General features: G+C 24.5%; 5 protein-coding genes across 5 annotated transcripts; 1 reads left to right on the top strand and 4 right to left on the bottom strand.

Annotated features, from left to right (window-relative positions):
- Positions 1–691: 691 nt before the first annotated feature.
- On the bottom strand, positions 692–2401 carry pwp1 (WD40 repeat-containing protein; the record flags this gene model as incomplete). Its single annotated transcript, XM_638696.1, has 1 exon — positions 692–2401. The coding sequence occupies one exon, from the start codon at positions 2399–2401 to the stop codon at positions 692–694; it is 1710 nt and encodes a 569-aa protein (XP_643788.1).
- Positions 2402–2692: 291 nt separating this feature from the next.
- DDB_G0275269 (hypothetical protein) lies at positions 2693–5701 on the bottom strand (the record flags this gene model as incomplete). The annotated part of the gene is made up of 3 exons (XM_638695.1): positions 2693–4340; positions 5448–5496; positions 5677–5701. 3 exons carry the CDS (start codon positions 5699–5701, stop codon positions 2693–2695), a joined length of 1722 nt encoding a protein of 573 aa, XP_643787.1.
- Positions 5702–6452: 751 nt separating this feature from the next.
- Positions 6453–10378, top strand: wrky1 (hypothetical protein; the record flags this gene model as incomplete). The annotated part of the gene is made up of 2 exons (XM_638694.2): positions 6453–9134; positions 9245–10378. 2 exons carry the CDS (start codon positions 6453–6455, stop codon positions 10376–10378), a joined length of 3816 nt encoding a protein of 1271 aa, XP_643786.2.
- Positions 10379–10480: 102 nt separating this feature from the next.
- Positions 10481–11244, bottom strand: fahd1 (Fumarylacetoacetate hydrolase domain-containing protein; the record flags this gene model as incomplete). Its single annotated transcript, XM_638693.1, has 2 exons — positions 10481–10816; positions 10924–11244. The coding sequence occupies 2 exons, from the start codon at positions 11242–11244 to the stop codon at positions 10481–10483; spliced, it is 657 nt and encodes a 218-aa protein (XP_643785.1).
- A 1102-nt stretch (positions 11245–12346) lies between these two features.
- On the bottom strand, positions 12347–20301 carry pks16 (beta-ketoacyl synthase family protein; the record flags this gene model as incomplete). The annotated part of the gene is made up of 2 exons (XM_638692.1): positions 12347–19839; positions 19983–20301. 2 exons carry the CDS (start codon positions 20299–20301, stop codon positions 12347–12349), a joined length of 7812 nt encoding a protein of 2603 aa, XP_643784.1.
- Between the last annotated feature and the right edge of the window lie 705 nt (positions 20302–21006).

Here is a 21006-nt window from a genome sequence, read left to right as displayed (position 1 = left end):
CAATGACAAATCCAAATTTACCAAGACGCAGGGAATAAAAAAAAAAGGTTTAATTTTAATTTTACTTTTACAAGTAATTTTGTGGGTGAATTAAATTTTAAAAAAAAAAAACCCAATCATTTTCAAATCACACACCAAAAAAAACAAATCATTAATTTTGACACCAATAAAACAATCGAAACAAACTTAAGGTTATTATTTATATAGGATAATAAATGTTCCATGGTATTTTTTCAAATTTTAATTTAGGAAAAAGGTAAAAATTGAATAATTTAATAGTGTTTAGATAATTTATTTTTAATTATTTATTTGCTTTATTTTTTTTTTTTTTTTTTTTTTTTTTTTTTTTTTTTTTTTTTTTTTTTTATAAAATAAAGAATAGGAAAACTCGATAATAGCCACCATCAAAAAACTTTCTACTAAAAATCAAAGATGTGACCAATAAATCCATTACCTCCTCCCAGTTCCAATATATAAGAAGTTTAAAAAAAAAAAAAAATTAATAATATGAAAAAAAAAATAATATAAATTTTAACTTTAAATAAAATACATTTTAAAACACATCTAGAAAAGATACAAAGAAATCCCTTTGTATCTTTTGAAGATCCTATCCTTGGAAAAAAAAAAAAAAATTAATTATATTTTTAAAATCTTTTTTTTTTTTTATTTAATTTTATTATTTAATTTTATTTTATTCTTCATCTGAATCACCAACTTTCTTTCTATTTTTAACATCTTTTTTATTATTTTTTGTATTATTTAATTTTTTAGTTTGTTTTGGTGGAGGTGTAATTTCTTTTTCTTGTTCTTCTTCTTCTTGTTCTTCTTCAATTTCATCATCATTATGATCACTATCAGTATCTTCTTCAATTTCTTCTTCTTCTTCTTCAGTATTATTTTTATTTTTATTATTTGTAATGAAAACTGGTTCTTTTGAATTTTCAGGTCTAGCGATACCAAAACTATTTTGTACAGAGATAAATCTTTTAGTGTCAATTACATTTGGTCTTTGAGTTTCAGAACCAACTGCTAAGAGGAAAGGTGAATTTTCAAAGAATGAAAGTGTGAAAATTTCTTGACCTAAATTTTTAGATTCAATGAGGGTTGGTTTATTTGAGGAGGTTTCTAAATTCCAAAGTTTAACAGTATGATCAGAGGAACCAGTTGCAAAGAAACCAACTTGACCAGGACAATAGGAGAAACAAGAGACGCTACCTTTTTGAGAGGCTTGAACAGACCAAACTGGAGCAGCGGCAGTACCAAGTGTAGCATCATAACAAAGTAATCTACCATCATCAGTACCAACGATGAACTCTTTTGGATTATGTGGATTCCAAGATAAAGATTCAACCTCACCTTTTACGGACCATTTATATGCGGAATCTGGTGCACGAACATCGAGAATACTAACATGTTTATCATGAGAACCAATTAAAAGTGCAGTTTTCTCATGAGAATTCCAATGTAAACAAGATACTTTATCCTTATGATGAGTAAAGGTGTTGAGACATTGTTGAGTTGTGATATCCCAAACCTTGACGGTATTATCACTGCTACCACTTGCTAAAACATTACGTTGATGACTATTCCAAGAGAGAGACATAACACCATCTCTATGACTACCTTCCTTGAATTTATTATGTTTACCACCACGTTTTTTAGCGGATGGCTTTTTCATTGGATCGGCGCTATCCTCTTCTTTACCACCCAATATAACGGTTGGAATTAAATTATCTACAACATCCAAATCCCAAATTTCGATGGATGGCTCGAAAGTACCAACGGCCATGAACGAACCTTTCTCTTGTGGATTTATTGGGTTTTGATCCATCCATGCCAATGCCAATGGATATGATGAGAGGATAATATCATGATGAACGTATAGATTATCGCATTCCTCTTCATAGACCATAATATCTAAATGCGAATAATCATCTTCACCAGTGACAATTGCTGATACCAATATTGAATCGGTTGGTCTAATAATAACATCCTCTATATCTTCAATATCCTCTTCTTCCTTATTGGTTAAGTATGGATCTGAATCTGTATCTTTATAAAACATTAAACCCTTCATTGCTCTATTAATGAATTTTAATCCAACTTCTTCTGTTTTACGACTATGATCATTTTCATCTCTTTCCTCTTCATCTTGTTCACCTTCATCACTATCATAATCATCAAAATTATATCTCTTATAAAAATCTTTTTCTTTGTCATTCATAACACTTGGTACACCCTTTTCAAATTTCTTTTCAATTATTCTATCTTCTTCTTCCTCTTCTTGCATTGCTTTAATTTCTTCTTCATTTAATTCTTCCATATCTTCACCATTTGGGTCAAATTTCTTTGGGAATGGATTTGATGCACCTCTTGGTACCCATTGAATTGATGAAATCATTCTTTTTTTTTTTCTTTTTTTTATTATTTTATAATAAATATTTATAAAATAATTTAAAAAGGTTAAGTTTTTTGGGAAAGTGAGATAGAGAAGAGAAATTCAAAAAAAAAAAAAAAAAAAAAAAAAATTACAAAAATTAAAAAATTAAAAAAAAAAAAAAAAAATTACTCGGTCGTTGATTTCGTTTTTTTCATAAAAAAAAAAAAAAAAAAAAAAAAAAAAAAAAAAATTTAAAAAAAATATCCTGTTCGTTTTTTTTTTCCTTTTTCCTTTTTCCAAAATTTAATTTATTTAATTTATTTTTGAAAAAATTAAAGAACAATTTGTTCCACCAAATCCAAATGAATTTTTTAAAACATTTCTAATTGGTTTTGATTGAGATTTAAATTGTACTAAATTTATACCCTGACAATCTTTTGATGGATTTTCTAAATTTAAAGTTGGTGGTATAATATTATTATATAATGATAAAATTGAAAATATTGATTCAACACTTCCAGCAGCACCCAACAAATGACCAATTGAACCTTTATTTGAGCTCATTATAATTTCTTTATTATTATTATTATTATTATTATTATTATTATTATTATTATTATTATAAAAGTTTTTAACAGCAGTACATTCAATACCATCACCTAATGGCGTTGAAGTTGCATGAGCATTTATATAATCGATATGAGAGGAATTTGGTAAACCAGATTCTAGTAATGCTAAATTCATTGACCTTAACGGACCGTTTCCATCAGAATTTGGAGCTGAAATATGATGGGCATCGCCAGTTGAACCATAACCAGTGATTTCACAATAAATATTTGCACCTCTTTTTAAAGCATGTTCATACTCTTCCAATATTAATATTCCAGAGCCTTCACCCATTACAAATCCATCCCTACCTTCATCGAATGGTCTACTACTTGATGATGGATTAATATGATTATTATATTTGGTTGATAATGCTTTCATACGTGAGAAACCAATCATTGAAACTGAATTTATACTCGCTTCAGTACCACCACATATCATTGCGTCCACTTCACCATATTTTATCTTTCTAAATGATTCGCCAATACAATGAGACCCAGTTGCACATGCACTAACAATTGACATATTAGGTCCTTTCGCTTTATGTAAAATACTAATTATACCAGATGCTTCATTAATTAAAATTTTTGGTATAAAATATGCTGAAACTTTACCACCACCACCACCACTACCACTACCACTACCACTATCACTGTTATTGTTATTGTTATTTAATTTATTTGAAATCTTTTCATTTGCTGAGATAATTTCTTCCATTGAACCTGTACCAGAACCAATACATACTCCAATTCTTTCTTGAAGTTTTTCATTTGATTCAATGAATTTATCTAGTTTTGAATCTTTAATAGCTTCATCAGTTGCAACGATTGCATATTTTATGAAATCAGAGCTTGCCAATTTCACTTGTGATGGTATCATAGTATTTGAATTAAACTCACCTATACCTTCACCTTTTGGTACTCTTGCTACAACTTTTGATGGGCAATCAATTCTACTATCTTCAAATCCTTCAAATCTTTTAATTCCACTCTCACCATTTATTAATTTATCCCAATTATATTTTATTCCTACACCTAATGGAGATACAATACCCATCCCAGTTACAACAACTCTTTTTAATTTTAAATATTCATTATTTTTTATATTGTTATTAATAAAATTGTCATTTAAACTGTTATTATTACTATTATTATTATTATTATTATTTGTGTTGTTATTTATTTGTGGGGTGGTAGTAAAATTACAGAAACTTCTTTTAGTGGTGGTGGTGTGTTGGATTTTTAGAAAACCATTAGTAAGAGAAGAATTTTGTGCGCGTAAAAATCTTGAAGATTCTCCCACAATTATTTTATTTATATTGGTTTTTAACATTCGATTTTTTAAATTTTGGCACCTTTTTAACTATTTTTCAAATTAAAGTGGCATTTTGTTTGGGAAATGAAGAAAAAAAAATGAAAATTTTATTTTATTTTTTTTTTTTTAATTTTTTTTTTAATTTTCATTTTTTTTTTTGTGTTTTTATTTTATTTTAAGGACAGATAACACACACACAAACACACAAACACACAAAAAAAAAAACAAAAAAAAACAAAAAAAAACCTTATGTTTATGTGTGGTACCAAATAAATAATAATAATAACAATAATTATAAAAATTTATAGATAATCAAAAGAAGAACTTTTTTTTATTTTTTTTTTCTTCTTTTAAATTTATAAAAAGGGCACAACAATAACAATAACAACAACAACAAAAAAACAAACAAACAATAGATACTCAAACAAAAATAACAATAATTGACGTCAAATGAAACTGTTTATATAAATTCCATCACCCAAATTTGTTTATTTATAAAGTTTCTTTTTTTGTTTTTTTTTATTTTTTATTTTTTTTTTTTTCATTTATTTTTTTATTTTTTTATTTTTTTTTTTTTTTAATACATTATTTTAATTGTTTTGTATTTTATAATTTTTTTTAGCAATAAAAAGGGAAAAATAAATAAATAAATCACTATTTCATTTAGGATTGCAATATTTAAAAAAAAAAAAAAAAAACCACATTCTCCAAAAAAAGAAACTTTTTCGCAAATAACTAAGAATTTACATCAGGGCAAAAATTGATTATAAAAAGGTAAGTCACAAAAAAAAAATAAAAAAAAAAACCAAAAAAAAAAAAGAAAAAATAGATTATGGAAAAAAAAAAAAATAAACAAAATTAAATAAAAAAAAAATTAAAAAAATAAATAAATAAAAAAAAAAACCACACAAGAGTGTGTGTTACCCATTGTTTTTAAGAGTAATATGCACATTCATTATCTTCAATCTTTATGATTGTTATTATTTCATCAAATACAATGTATTTTCAATTATTTTTCAATTTTTTGGTTTCATCAACACACACCACCCCCACGCACAAACACAATAAAATTACAACACATTTATTTAAATAGAGAAAGAGTTTTTTTTATTTTTTTTATTTTTAGTTTTTATTTTGTTATTTTTACTTTTTAATTTTTATTTGTTCTCTATTTTGTTCTACAAATATGTCATGAACTAAAAAAATAAAAATAAAATAAAATAAAAAAAAGAAAAAAAAAAAAGAAATTTAAATCACAAACTCACACTCAACACCAACACACACTTGCTCATAATTATTTTACACAAGAAATATGAATGTGTTCCTTTTTTTTTTAAAAAAAAAAAATAAAAATAATTTTTATTTTAAAATTGTACCATTTTTATCTATAATTTTATTCATATTAATGATGTCTGGAGGGGTATTATAATTCAATTTAATAATTAATAATATTATAATTTTTTTTTTTTTTTTTTATTTAAAAAAAAAAAAAAAAAAAAAAAAATCCTTTGTCATCATTACCAATAAAACAAAAAAAAAAAAAACAAATAAACAACAAATAAATTACAACCCAGCACCAATAATTTTTATTTATTTAATTTTTTTTTTTTATTAACATTAAATATAAAAATCGATTTTTGCCAGTTTTTATTTTTTCAAAAAAAAAAAAAAAAAAAAAAAAAAAAAAAAAAAAAAAAAAAGAACACACAAAAATAAAATAAAAAAAATCTTTTAAAAGATTTATCACTTTATATTTTATATTTTATATTTTTTATTATTTTATTATTTTTTTATTACTATTATTATTATTATTATTATTATTTTTTTTGATCACTAAATTTAATTAAATAACAGATTTGCGTGTGCCTCTTTATAAATCCTAAAAAAAAAAAAAAAAAAAAAAAAAAAAAAAAAAAAAATTGTTACTAATACGACATATATTTTTTTTATTTTTCTTTATAATAAATTAATTATAGGATACAAAAATACAGAATTAATTAATTGATTCTTTTTTTTTTTATTTTTTTGAATACAACTTTAATTTTTTTAATTTTTTTTTTTTTTTTTCGGAAGAATTCTTATTTTTTATTTTCATTTTGGAAAAAATCACAAATTAAAATAAAAATAATATACTTAATAATTATATAAAAAGATGGGAGCTCAATATTCCACCGAATTAAATAAATATAATAATAATAATAATAATAATAATAATAATAATAATAATAATAATAATAATAATAATAATCACACTATTTCTGGTAATGAAAATTTAAATAATAACAATAACAATAACAATAACAATAACAATTACAATAACAATAACAATAACAATAACAATAACAATAACAATAACAATAACAATAACAATAACAATAACAATAACAATAACAATAACAATAACAATAATAAAAACAATGGCAATAGCAATAGCAATAGCAATAATAATAATAATAATAATGGAATAAATAAATATTCCAATTATTTTGAAAGTCTTATAAATAATACAAATAAAGACACCAACATACCCAATAATAGTAATAGTAATAATAATAATAGTGATAGAGATTTTATTCAAAATATGATCAAATCAGCAAATCAAATTAAACCAGGTGAAAAAGAGTTAGTATTATTCCACAAACTTCATCAATCATTGAAAGAGAATCAATCATTTTCAATTGAGGAATTAAGAAATTCTTCAATTCTATCCATATCACCAGATAAATCATTTCTTACCAATATCAATGAAATTAATGTAAATAATAATAATAACAACAATAATAATAATAATGAAAATAACAAAGTTGGTGTAAATGGTTCATCAACCACCACAACTACAACTACAACTACAACCACAAATAATAATAGTAATAATAATAATAATAATAATAATAATAATAATAACAACAACAACAACAACAACAATAATAATGAAGATGATGAAGATGATTATGGTGATGATGACACCATTGAAAATAATGAACCAACATTTGTTGATAAACCAAACAAATCGGCTAAATTACAAAAACCAAAACTCAAATCCAATCTTAATGATACTAATGGCGGTAATTCACCACAACAAAATGGTAAAATTAGTAAATATATGGCAAAGAAATTATTGGCATTACAACAAAAACAACTAGAACAAGAACAAGAACAAAAACAACAACAAAAACAACAACAACAACAACAACAACAACAACAACAACAACAACAACAACAACAACAACAACAACAAAAGGATGCTATAGAAAATATAAATAATAATAATAATAATAAATTACAACCAATTGTAAAAAACTCTGTAAATAAAACCACTAAACAAAAAAAAAATAAAACTACAACACATAATGTAAAACAACAAATAACTTTTTTAACAAAAAGTGATAATGAAGATGAATATGATGCAAGTGATGAATATATTGATGATGATGATGATGATGATGAAAAATATGATGACGATGATGATGAATATTTTGAGGGTAATAATAACAATAATTATAAAAAAAACAACATTAGTAATAAAAGTAAAAATAAAAATAATAATGATGAAAGTGATTCATTCTCAGAGTCAGAGATATTTAAACAAAAAAAATTGAATCATGATAAAAACCAATCAAATCCAAAGCAACAATTAACGTCTCATTCTGAATTTGATAATTCTCTTCTCAATAAAAACCAATCTCGTACCAATTCAAAAATTCAAAAACTACAAATTAAAGAAGAAAATTATCACCAAATCCAACAAGAACATGGTGAAAAACAACAACAACAACAACAACAACAACAACAACCACAACAACAACAACAACAACAACAACAACAACAACAACAACAACAACAAGAAATGCAAGTCGACAAAGAGCAAACTGAAAAAATAATTAATACCAATAAGAAAGAGGAACAAAAACCAAATGATTATTTCCCACCTATTCCAACTAATCCATTTAAACGTGATAATGAAACTGCATTTGGTAAAAATAATGAAAATAATAATAATAATAATAATAATAATAATAATAATAATAATAATAATAATAATAATAATAATAATAATAATAATAATTATAGAAATAACAAACCAAATGGAGAAGGATTTCTATCAAATTTAAAGATCATTCCACCAATGATTTCATCATCACCTTATTATTCAAAGAAATCTTCCAATGTTGTACCAACTTCACCTAAAAGTAATTTATCAGATCAACAACCACCATTTTCACCAGTTCAAATATCTCCTCAAAAACAATCACCTGCAACAACCACAACAACAACAACAACTACTACACCAACACCTTTAAAGAAACAAAAGAAAAATAAAACTAATAACAATATAAATAATAACAATATAAATAATAACAATAACAATAACAATAACAATAACAATAACAATAACAATAACAATAACAATAACAATAACAATAACAATTATAGTATTAATAATATCAATAATGAAGAAGATGAAGAAAATAACTCAACTCAGAATAATAATAATAATAATAATAATAATAATAACTCGCCTCAAAATAGTAATACTAATAGTAATAATAGTAATAATAGTAATAATAGTAATAATATTTCTAATATTGTATCTGATGGTTATCAATGGAGAAAATATGGTCAAAAGAATGTAAAGGGAAGTTTACATCCAAGACACTATTATAAATGTACATTTCAAGGTTGTAATGTCAGAAAACAGGTTGAGAGAATTGGTGATACCAATCAAAATAGTACAGTTTATAAAGGAGAACATTGTCATGGTTTCCCTCAAACAACAAGGGTTGTCTCTGATCAACAAGCATTTAGAAATTCTGTAATGTTTGAAGGTTTGGATGTATGTATATAATATTTATATAAAAATTTTTTTTTGAAAGTATTTATTAATTTTTTTTTTTTTTTTTTTTTATTAATAATAACCCATTTATTCCAATTGGTTCATAAAAGGGTAATAATAATAATAATAATAATAATAATAATAATAATAATAATTATAGTAGTAATAGTAATAGTAATGGTAATGGTAATGGTAATGGTAATGGTAATGGTAATGGTAATGGTAATGGTAATGGTAATAGTAATGGTAACCAAGATCAAAATGGTAATAGTTTCAATGATCAAAATGGAGACTCACCAACTCAACATGGTCAAATTTCACCAATGAATTCACCAAAAAATACAATACCTACAACTACAACAACTACAACATCTATTTCCACATATGTAAATACAAACTCGACTAATAAAAAGAATAATTCTAAACAAGAAAAAAAAATATCTGTTAAAAATGAAACTACTGATGATGATGAATTCCAAGAAGATATTGACCAATTAAGTAATAATAATAATAATAATAATAATAATAATAATAATAATAATAATAATAATAATAATAATAATAATAATAATAATAATAATAATAATAATAATAATAATAATAATAATAATAATAATAATAATAATAATAATGATGATAATAATAATAATAATAATAATAACAATAACAATAATAACAATAATAGATTTAATGGAACATCAGAATCAAAAGGTTCAAAGAAGTTAGTTATTGAAACTGGATCAAGTATTGACCATTTAGACGATGGTTTCTTTTGGAGAAAGTATGGCCAAAAATCTGTAAAGGGTAGTCCATTCCCAAAGAGTTATTTCAAATGCGCTGAATTAACATGTCCAGTTAAAAAACAAGTTATCCAACAAGATTCAAAATATATCAATACTTATCGTGGTAAACATAATCATGATCCCCCTGAATCCGAAGCAATTGAAAAAAGAAAAAAACATTTTAATGGCTTATATAATAATAATAATAATAATAATAATAATAATAATAATAATAATAATAATAATAATAATAATAATAATATTAATAATATTAATAATAATAACATAAATAATTTAAATAGTTTAAATAATATAAATAATATAAATAATAATAATAATTCAAACCAAATTAATAATTTTTCAGGTTCTATTCAAAATAATTTAAAAAATATTTTGAAAGAACAGTTAAAAGAAGCTGGTAAATTACATAATGAAATCGAAAATAATTTAATTGATGATTAAAAAATTATAATAAATTGATTAATCTTGATTTTTTTTTTTAAAATATTTTTTCTTTTTTAATTTTTTTTTTTTTTATTTATAATTTATAATTTTAAAAGGATTTTAATTTCTCTTTCTTAAAATGATATCGAATTGCATGTCAGTATCTAAACCAGTGATACCACATTTAATTACTTGTCCAGGTTTTACTGGACCAACACCAGAAGGTGTACCAGTTAAAATTAAATCGCCAGATTCTAATGTCATAATTGAACTAATATATTGAATTAAATGTGGAACATCGAAAATCATTTGGTTGGTATTACCTTTTTGTTTGATTTGACCATCGACACTACACCATAATTCAACATTATTTAAATCTTTAATTTTATCTTTTGGTATAAATCCAGAAATTGGACAAAATGTATCATAACCTTTTGAAACTGTCCATGGTAATGACTTTATTATTATTAGTCAATAATAATAATAATAATAATAATGAAAATTAGTATAGATAATTTTAAGTTTTTTTTTTATTTGAAAAAAAAAAAAAAAAAAAAACTTACTTTAGCTTTGGCAATTGATTGTTGATCTCTTGAAGTCATATCTAAAGCTAATGTATAACCACTAACATAATCCATTGCAGATTTTAAATCAATATCTCTACCTTTTTTACCAATGACAATACCTAATTCAACTTCATGGTGAATATCTGATGATTCTAATGGGATTTCAATTGGACCAGTTCCTTGAAGTAAATAACTTGAAGTTGGTTTTAAAAAAAAGAATGGTTCTGATGGAATTTCATTTCCTAATTCTTTAGCATGTTGTGCATAATTTCTTCCTACTGCAACAATCTTTCTACCAGTTTCCCAAAATTTGTTCATTGTGTTTCAAAAAATTTAAAATTAAATAAAATATAAAAAAAAAAATCAAAAAAAAATCAAAAACACCAAAGTGTCAAAAAAAAAAAAAAAAAAAAAAAAAAATTAAAAAAAAAAAAAAATCAAAAACAAATTAAAAACACAACAAACGACCAGAAAATTAAAATTTTAATTCCTATTTGGTGACCGTGATCTTTCTCAAAATCCATCTCTAGTCAACATAGTAAATATCTTGAAGATCAAATGGATTTCCACAATGATATTAATAAGAATTAACAATATTAAATTTTTAAGAAGGAAGATCAAGTTTATCAAAATAAACCATACATTGCCACTTGAATAGCACATGTTAATGCATACCTTGTTCATCAAAATAAACCAGAAGTTATGGCACCATTGAAAAAAGTACCAGAATGGTAAAAAATTCTTGGTTAAACAAGTTAATTCTATGGATTGGCTCAAATCATAATAGATAATCTCTTGAAAAATACCAATGGTATTGAAATTTATTCATTAGCATGCCAAGTTAAAACACATCAAAGTAAGTTTTAAATTTTTAAATTTTTTTTAATAAAAACTAACCATTATTTTAAACAATAAAAAAAAAAGAGGAATATTTATTAGTATTAAAACAAAGATAAAGAGGTATCAGCAATTGTTAAAGCAGCAGTTGAAAAACAAGCAGGTTTTACATCAGATGTTAAATAAATTTTAGAAAAACAACCAAACCTATCTCGAAAAACTTGGTAATAATGTTACCACTCAACATCGTATCGTTATTCGGTAAAATCATTGCCAAATAAAAAAAAAAAAAAAAAACTTTGCTAAACACTTTTTTTTTTTTTTTTCCATTTCTTTAATATTAATATTATTTTTTTTGTTTTTTTTTTAATTATTTCTTTTATTTGTACACTATTATTATTTTTTTGTTTTTTTTTTAAATTGGTTAAAGGTAATTTTTTTTTTTAATAAATATAGTTCAAGAATTTTTAAGTATTAATATTAAAAGATATTTTTAATTTTTTTTATTAATTTTTTTTTTTTAATTTTTTAAATATGGAATAAACATAGAAGTGTCAAATGTAGTTGGAGTTGTTTGAACTACTTATGTTTTTGTTGTTGCGGTTTGTTTTGTGGTGTTAGTTGGATTGGGAGTAGATGTTGAAGTTGATTTTGAACTAATTCTCTGAATGATACTATTAATACTACTTGATGATAATTGTAAATGAGTGAATAAATTCTTTGTAAATTCTTTATCTATCCAATTCTTTAATTGTACTGTTAATAAAGAATCAATACCATAGTCTTTTAATCTTGTATCTAAATTTAATTTTGATGGATGAATTGATAATAATTCAGAGATTGTAGAAATGACTTTTGCTTGAGTAGAACTAGAATCACCCAATGAATCATCAGAGCTAGCAGATGAAGTTTTATAATTTGTTAGGTGGTGACCCATTTTTCTCTTCATTTGAGGTGCAGAAGATAAAAGATTATCAATATTGAAACTTGAAAGCATAAAGTTTGATAAATGGGAATTAGATGGTTGGAAAACTGAATCAAGACAACCTAAAATCTTTGATAAAGAAACCAATAAAATACCTTGACCCTCTAAGAAACTTGCGACTGATTTATCAGTGGCGGCAACACCACCAGCATCCAAACCACCCCAATTAATTGAAGTTGAAGCAAGACCAATACTCTTTCTATAGTTTGATAATGAATCCAATACTAAATTAGCACTACTATATGCACATTGTTTTGAACCACCAATGATAGCACCAATTGATGAAAAGAGAATAAAGTTTTCTAATTTCCAATCTTTTTCAATTGAAAGATTATGTAAATTAATTGCACCGACTGCTTTTGGATTATGAGTATTATCAATTACGGTTTGAGTGATATCTTCTGGTAAAATGTATTCATAAACTGTTGCAAAATGTAATACTGATTTAATTGGTGAAACATTTTTACAACTTGAATAAACTTGATCAATTGCAGTACGAGTTGAATTTAAATCTGCAATATTTACAGATTTATAATGGAATCTAAATCTATCACCATATTTATGTTTAGTTTGATTAATTAAATTTTCAAGTTCCCATTTTAATGATGATCTTGATAAAATTATGAAATCTGTTACTTGTTGTTGTGATTTATTTGAATTTAAAACAGAACCAGAAATAATCCATTTTAAAATATGAACAGCAATACCAGTTTGACCAGTGATTAAAATTGTATTATTTAAAGTATCACAAGTATGTTCCAATTTTTTAACTTTATTCAATTGAATTGGATTTTCTTTCTCTTGTAAAGCTGGTTTAAGAATATCTTGTTCAAAGTTTTCAAAATCAACTACAATTTTACCAATATGAACACGTTCATTAATATATTCAATCGCAGTTTTAACTTGAGTTGCTGGGAAAACTTTAACTGGAATATTTTCAAGACTACCATCAGAAATTGCATCAAATACTTCTGTGAGGATATCTCTAACGATTTTTGAATTATATGTTGTAGCTCTTTCTAAATCGATTGTACTGTAAGTAACATGATACTTAAAGTTTGAAAAATCTAATGAATCATTTTCAACCAATTGAGTGACTGATAAATCCATAATTCTACCAACTTGGGAAAGTGAACGGAAATTTGCAGATAAATAATCACCAGAGAGTGTATTTAAAATTAAATCTACACCTCCTTGTGCTGATTGTTGTTTAATTTCATCGCAATATTCAGTATCTCTACTATTGTAAATTGCAGTTATTAAATCACCATATTTCTCTTGTAAATAATCGACTTTTTCTTTAGAACCCACTGTAGCATAAATTGAAGCATCATTACTAATTTCAGAGTTGCCATGTTTTTTCAATTGATTTCTCTTCCATTTTAAAAGATTTAAAGTTGCTAAACCAACACCACCAGTTGCAGAATGAACTAGGATTGATTCTTTATCGGCCATAAATGCACCAATATGGAAAATTGAATAATAACTTGTTGCATAAACTACACAAACGGCAGCAGCTTCATTGAATGAAATATTTTCAGGTTTTAATACAATTTTATCTTGATGAGTAATAGCTAGTGAACTTAAAGAATGGCTTGCAAAACCAACAACTTGATCACCAACTTTGAAACGAGTAACGCCACTTGGTGCAACACGTGTAATATAACCAGCACATTCTAAACCGAATGGTGGAGAATAAATATCACCTTTTGTAAAGATTTCTTGTGGTAATAAACCTCTATAGAAAAGATTATCTTTATAGTTGATACCAGTTGACATAACTTTAATTTCGACGGAACCATGTGGTAATTTCTCTTTGCATTGGAATGAAAAATCTAAATTACTATTTGTATTCAAATATAAATTATTTGTATCCTTTTCGTAATTATTTGATGGTGATAACAATTTTGGCTCTTTGAAAATCTTTTGAACAAAAATTTTATTATTTCTAACAATAGTTTCTCTATCACCAATTGTAGATAGATCAACTAAACGTAAGAATAATGTAAGATTATCAATTGAATCTTTATCGACATCAATTGAAAAGGTATTCAATGATGGAAATTCTAAAAAGTATCTAAAAGTACCAATTAATGATGATCCTAAATAATTTTTACCACCATTTTGAGAATCGTAAGTTAATAAAGCAAATCTAGTTGAAAGATTATTTCTTAAAAGTATTTGATTAACTAATGTATATTGCATTGTAACTTGTTTATAATTTTCAATTGTTAATTCTTCAAGTGAAACTAAAAAGAAAATAATATCATTTTTACCAATACCTGATTCAATTGTCTTTGTTAATAATTCACTATCACCAGCTTCAATAATTGTAGTGTTATCACAGAATACTTCAGTAATATCAAAATATTCTTGAATATATGAAGTTGGATTTTCTTTTTGTTCTTTTGAAACTATGAATATACAATTACTATATGAAGAATTTAATGATTCTGGATCTGATGAGAAAGTCAATGACATTGATTCAATATCTCTCTTTTCAGTTTGAACTATTAAAATTGATGGTGGTTGTTGTTGTTCTTCTTCATCATCTTGGGTAATATTATTTGTTTCAATTTTAGTGAAACCACAATATCTAATTAATGATTTAATTTCTTGTTCACTTTTAATTTCTAATGATTGTTTGAAATCATTTGCAAATAAAAGATTGAATGATAATACATCCTTTGGTGGTTCCATTAAAATTAATTGACCTTTTGGTAATAATAATTTATAAAGTTTTGATAAAACTTCATTTGAATCAATTGAGTTTGTTGAAACTAATAATAAAGAAGTTATAATTAAATCATAATTTGAATTTAAATAACCATTACTTTCTAAATCATCTTGTAAATCAAAACTACGATATTTAATATTTAATAAATTTGAAATCGATTTAGTTTCTTCTTTAATTGAATCAATATTTTTGGTATTTGATGGAATTGTATATTCAATTTCAATATTATTATTATTTGATAAATTAATTAGTAATTGATTTAATTGTAATAATAATAATTTTGAAAGTTGATTATTTTGATAGATACTTGATAAATCAATTATTTTAATTAATTTCTTTTCGCCAATTTCAATCGAATTAATTAATCTATCAAATGAATTTACAATTGTTTTTGAAATTAATTGATTTTGATTTGAAATGAATTGAGAATTTGAGAAATTAAATGGTTCATTATTTAATTGATTAATTGTTTCTTCATTGTTAGTATCATCATCAGCACCACTAGAGGTATTATTACTCTTTGAAGAACAATTGTTTGAATTATATCTTGGTGTGTCATTTGGTGAACTTGGATTACTTGGTGAAAAATGTTCACTTTCACCACCTTTTAATAATGAAACAATACGTTTGATTGATTTTTCAATTAAATTAATTTCTTTTTTAAATGATGATGATTTTTCAATAATTACTTGTTTTAAACTAGCTAAATCAATTGATTGATCTAATGAATCAATTGTTTTTAAAATTGATTGAATCTTTTCTAATAGTTTTGTATTATTTGAATCAATTTCTAAAGTATCTACTGTTGAAGTTTTATAATCGAATTCTATAAATTCAGATTTAATTGATTGGTTTAATAATCTAATTAAATAATCATTAAATAATTTATCATTTAATAATTTTTCAAAATTAATTTTAGATTCTGATGATTTCTCTTCAATTAATTGATTTTCAATTAAAGTTAATGGTGAATCTTTTGATTGCCAATGGTGTGAATAAACATTTTGTGAAGGATATTTAATTGATTGTTTCTTTAAACGTATTAATGATGTACATTTAACATTTTTAATTGAAATTAATAATGTACCATCTTCTAACATGATATCTAGAGAACCATGAGTTGAATTTCCTACAATTTTATCGAATTTAGCAAAGGCATAAATGAATTGAGGTCTTGTTGAAGGTACATTTGAAGAATAGAATTTCATATCTTGTAAACGATCGAAAACAATCTCTTGTGGACCTTCACTGAGTACTAATAAACCATGGAATGCACAATCAATAATTGAAGGATTTAAGAAATCTTTGTCAAACTCTGAACAAGGTGACATTGAAAGTTTAAAGAATGAACATCCATCACCAATTGAACATGATTCAACTCTTTGGAAAGTTGGACCATATGGTAAACTTAATAACAATAGCTTATTGTAAACTTCAGACTTTGTAAGGGTGGTAAATGAACATTGACTTTTAAGTTTTTCAATATCCAATTTATTATTCTTTGGATTATGTTTGAATAATCCAATACGACCATTTGAAGTTTTAGTCCATTTAGTTGAGTTTCTATTATCCTTTATAAAGAATTCAACTTTAAATTCACCCTTGGTAGTTGGTGTAATTGAAGTTTGTAAATGATGTTGAACACCATCTTTCAAAAAGAATGGATTTGAAAATTCTAAATTGAAAATGGTAATATCTTGACCATTGAATTGACGAAGAATATTATCAATATAACCAGAACCTGGGAAAAGATATTTACCTTTAATTTTATGACCTTTTAGATATTGATGAGCAGATTTATTAATATCAATAAATAATTCCATTAAAGTATTACCTGCAAATTGATCATGACCTAATAAATTATTTGATGGACCACGTTTTACCATTTTACTTTGGTTTGGTTCATCCCAATATTCTTCAAAATCCCATTGGTATCTTGGTAATTTATTTGTCGACTCTTTAAATGATGATATATCGCCACCTCCGGATGAAGAAGAAGTTGGTAATAATTGTTGACCACTTGCAAAATCAATTTCAACACCATTACAATATAGAGTTGAAATTGCTAATTTAAATTGTGTTAATTCTTCTTTCTTTTTATGTAATGGTGATACTATAATTGGTTTTGAAGTTATTGTTGAATTTGATGGTTTACATTTTGGAATATAAAAACCTAAAGTTGGATGAGGACCAATCTCTAAAAAGATTGCATTCTTGTATGATTCATTTTCTTCAATGAAATTGAAAATGTTTGAAATGGCTTTGGTGAATTCAACAGGCATACGTAAATTATCATAAATGTATTGAACATTGTAGAAACCTTTATGAGATAATTGTGAACCAGTAATTGTTGAAAAGAATGGTACACATGGTACATTTGATTCTGGTAAATCTGATAAATCTTTGAATATCTTTTCTTTAATCATTTCTTGTTTTGATGAGTGGAAAGAACATGGTGTACCTAAGAAAGCACAAAAAACACCTTCAGCTGATAGTGTTGATTTAGCACCTAACAAATCTTGTTCAGAACCAGTAATAACAATTGAATTTGGATCATTATAACAAGCTATTTCAATTTCTGGATATAATAAAGCACATTTTTCAAGATAAGCATCAGCACCGATACCAATTGATAATAATCTACCAGTTCCCATTGTTAAATTTTGAGCTAAGCCTCTATAGTAAACGATTTTAACAGCAGTTTCTAAACTGATGACACCAGAGAATAAAGCGGATGAAACTTCACCAAAACTATGACCAACTACAATTGATGGTGAAATACCAAATGATTTATAAAGTGCGACTAAACCAACTTGAATTAAGAAAATACTTGGTTGTGCTAAAATTGGATGATGAATTTCTGGTGAATCATCACTTTCTAATGAACGTAACTTTTGGAGTATTGAATATCCAAAATAATTAGCAAGTAATTTATCACAATGATCAATGGCATCTTTAAATACTGATTCAGTTTCATATAATGCTTTACCCATATCTCTCCATTGTGGGCCTTGACCGGTGAAAACATAAATGACTGGAGTTGATGAAGCTGGTGCTGAAATTGTTGAAGTCAATGATGAAGTTGATGTAGTTTCATTTCTTTTATTTAAAAAGTCATCCCAATCGGAAGCGGTTATAACTTTTCTCTTTATTAAATTTGATTTTGAAATTGTTTGATGTTTTACAAAATCTTTAAATAATATTGTATCTTTATAAATAGATTGGTTTGAAATTAATTTCTCTATATATTTATCTAATGAAATATTACAGTTTGCTGAAAATGGTATTAAATATTCTTTTTTATCATCATTTGAAGAAGAGGATGTAGAGTTATTATTTGTTGTTTTCAATAATTCATCATAATTAATTGGTGCTTCACTTAGAATCATATGACAATTTGAACCAGATAGACCAAAACAATTAATACCCATATTAATTAATTTATTGGTTGGGAACTGGATTTCATCAGTGACTACACGAATATTCCAATCTTCGAATTTGATTAATGGATTTGGTTTTTCAAAATGAATATTTGGAACCAATGAACGATTTTTTAAAGAGAGTGCAACTTTGATTAATGATGCAATACCGGCAGCACTTTCAAGATGACCAATGTTGCTTTTAACTGAACCAATGTACAATGGAGCATCGGGTGTATGATTATCTTTGAATATTCTTGATATTGCTTCAATTTCAATCGGATCACCAACTGGTGTACCAGTACCATGAGCTTCTATATAATAGATATCTGATGGATTTACACCAGATTTCTTTAAAGCAATTTCAATGTTTTCACCTTGAGCCTTCATTGATGGTTGAGTGATATTGGTCTTTGCATTGTATCCATCAACATTTGAACTACCACCTTTGATAACACAATAAATACGGTCACCATCTTTAATTGCATCTGAATATTTCTTTAGGATACAAACACCACCACCTTCACTACGGATGTAACCATCAGCACCAGCATCGAATGATCTACATTGACCTTTGTGTCCCAACATATTTAATCCAGAGAATGTCATTGAAATACTTGGATCGAAAATACCATTGACACCACCAACAATTGCCATCTTACTATCACCAGTTGCAATAGCTTGACAACCAAGATAAACTGCATTCAATGATGATGAACATGCTGTATCAAGTGTCATTGATGGACCACGTAAATCAAAACTAAAACTTAAACGATTTGATACAAATGATCCTGCACTACCAGTAACTGTATACGGATTAATATATGATATATCTCTGAATTGACATCTTTGATAATCAAGATTCATCATACCAATAAATACTGCTGTATCTGATCCACGTAATGTTGATGGTTTAATATTTGCATCTTCAAATGCTTTTTTTTAAAAAAAAAAAAAAAAAAAAAAAAAAAAAAAAAAAAAAAAAAAAAAATATATATGTATATATATTAATAACTTTTTAATTTTAACAAAAAAAAATACTACTATTATTATAATTATAATTATTATTATTATTTACCTTCCCAAAGTGTTGTCATTAAAAGACGTTGTTGTGGATCAATGGTTGGTGCTTCTTTTGGTGAAATACCAAAAAATAATGGATCAAAATTTTTCCATTCTTCATCTTTTAAGACACCACCATATTCGTTATTTATATATTTTTGTTCATAAAAAGATCTTGACCATTTTTCTTGAGAAATCTTTGAAATACCATCCATTTTATTTGATAATTGATTCCAAAATTGATCTGGATTATTACCACCACCTGGAAAACGGAAACCCATACCAATGATGGCAATATCATCGTTATTTTCGTCTTTAATATTATTAAATGTCATTTTGAAATAGTATTATTATAATTATTATTATTATTAAATAAGGATTTTTTTTTTTTAGAAAGTTTGTCTGGTTTTAAATTATAGAAAAAAAAAAAAAAAAGATTAGGTTTGGGAAATAATTAATTTAATTTTTTTTTTTTTTTGAAAAAAAAACAGAAGTTGGAAAAAAAATTTACTAATTTAAATATTGAATGAAATTTAGTAAAATTTTTATTTTTTTATTCTTTTTTTATTTAATAATATTTTGAACAAATGAAAAAAAAGATTTTGATGTTTCGTACGTAAGTTGGAGATTTAATTACTCTTTGTGTTTTTTTTTTTTTTTTTTTTTTGGAGATTTTAGTGAACAAGTGGAAAAAAAAATAATAATAGTTGACACTGTTTAAAAAATTATTTACCTTATAAAAAAAAAAAAGTTTTGATTTGAATTTTTTGCAATGAAAATGTAAAATAAATAAAAAGAACAAATAAAAAAAACAACTTTTAATAAATAAATAAATAAATAAATAATTAATTAATTTTTAAACAAATAATTTAATTTACAACTAGTACATATGTTGTTATATAATTTTTATAAAAAAAAAAATAATAAAAAAAAAAAATAAAAAAAAAATATAAAATAAAATGGTTTTTTTTTTTTTTTTTTTTTTTTTTTTTTTTTTTTTTTTTTTTTTTTTTTTTAATTTCCCATTGTATACATACTAT

Source organism: Dictyostelium discoideum (genome assembly GCF_000004695.1).
Source record: "Dictyostelium discoideum AX4 chromosome 2 chromosome, whole genome shotgun sequence".
NCBI lineage: Eukaryota > Evosea > Eumycetozoa > Dictyosteliales > Dictyosteliaceae > Dictyostelium > Dictyostelium discoideum.
Note: the sequence above shows the minus strand (reverse complement) of the source record. Positions and strands in the feature narration are given on the sequence as shown.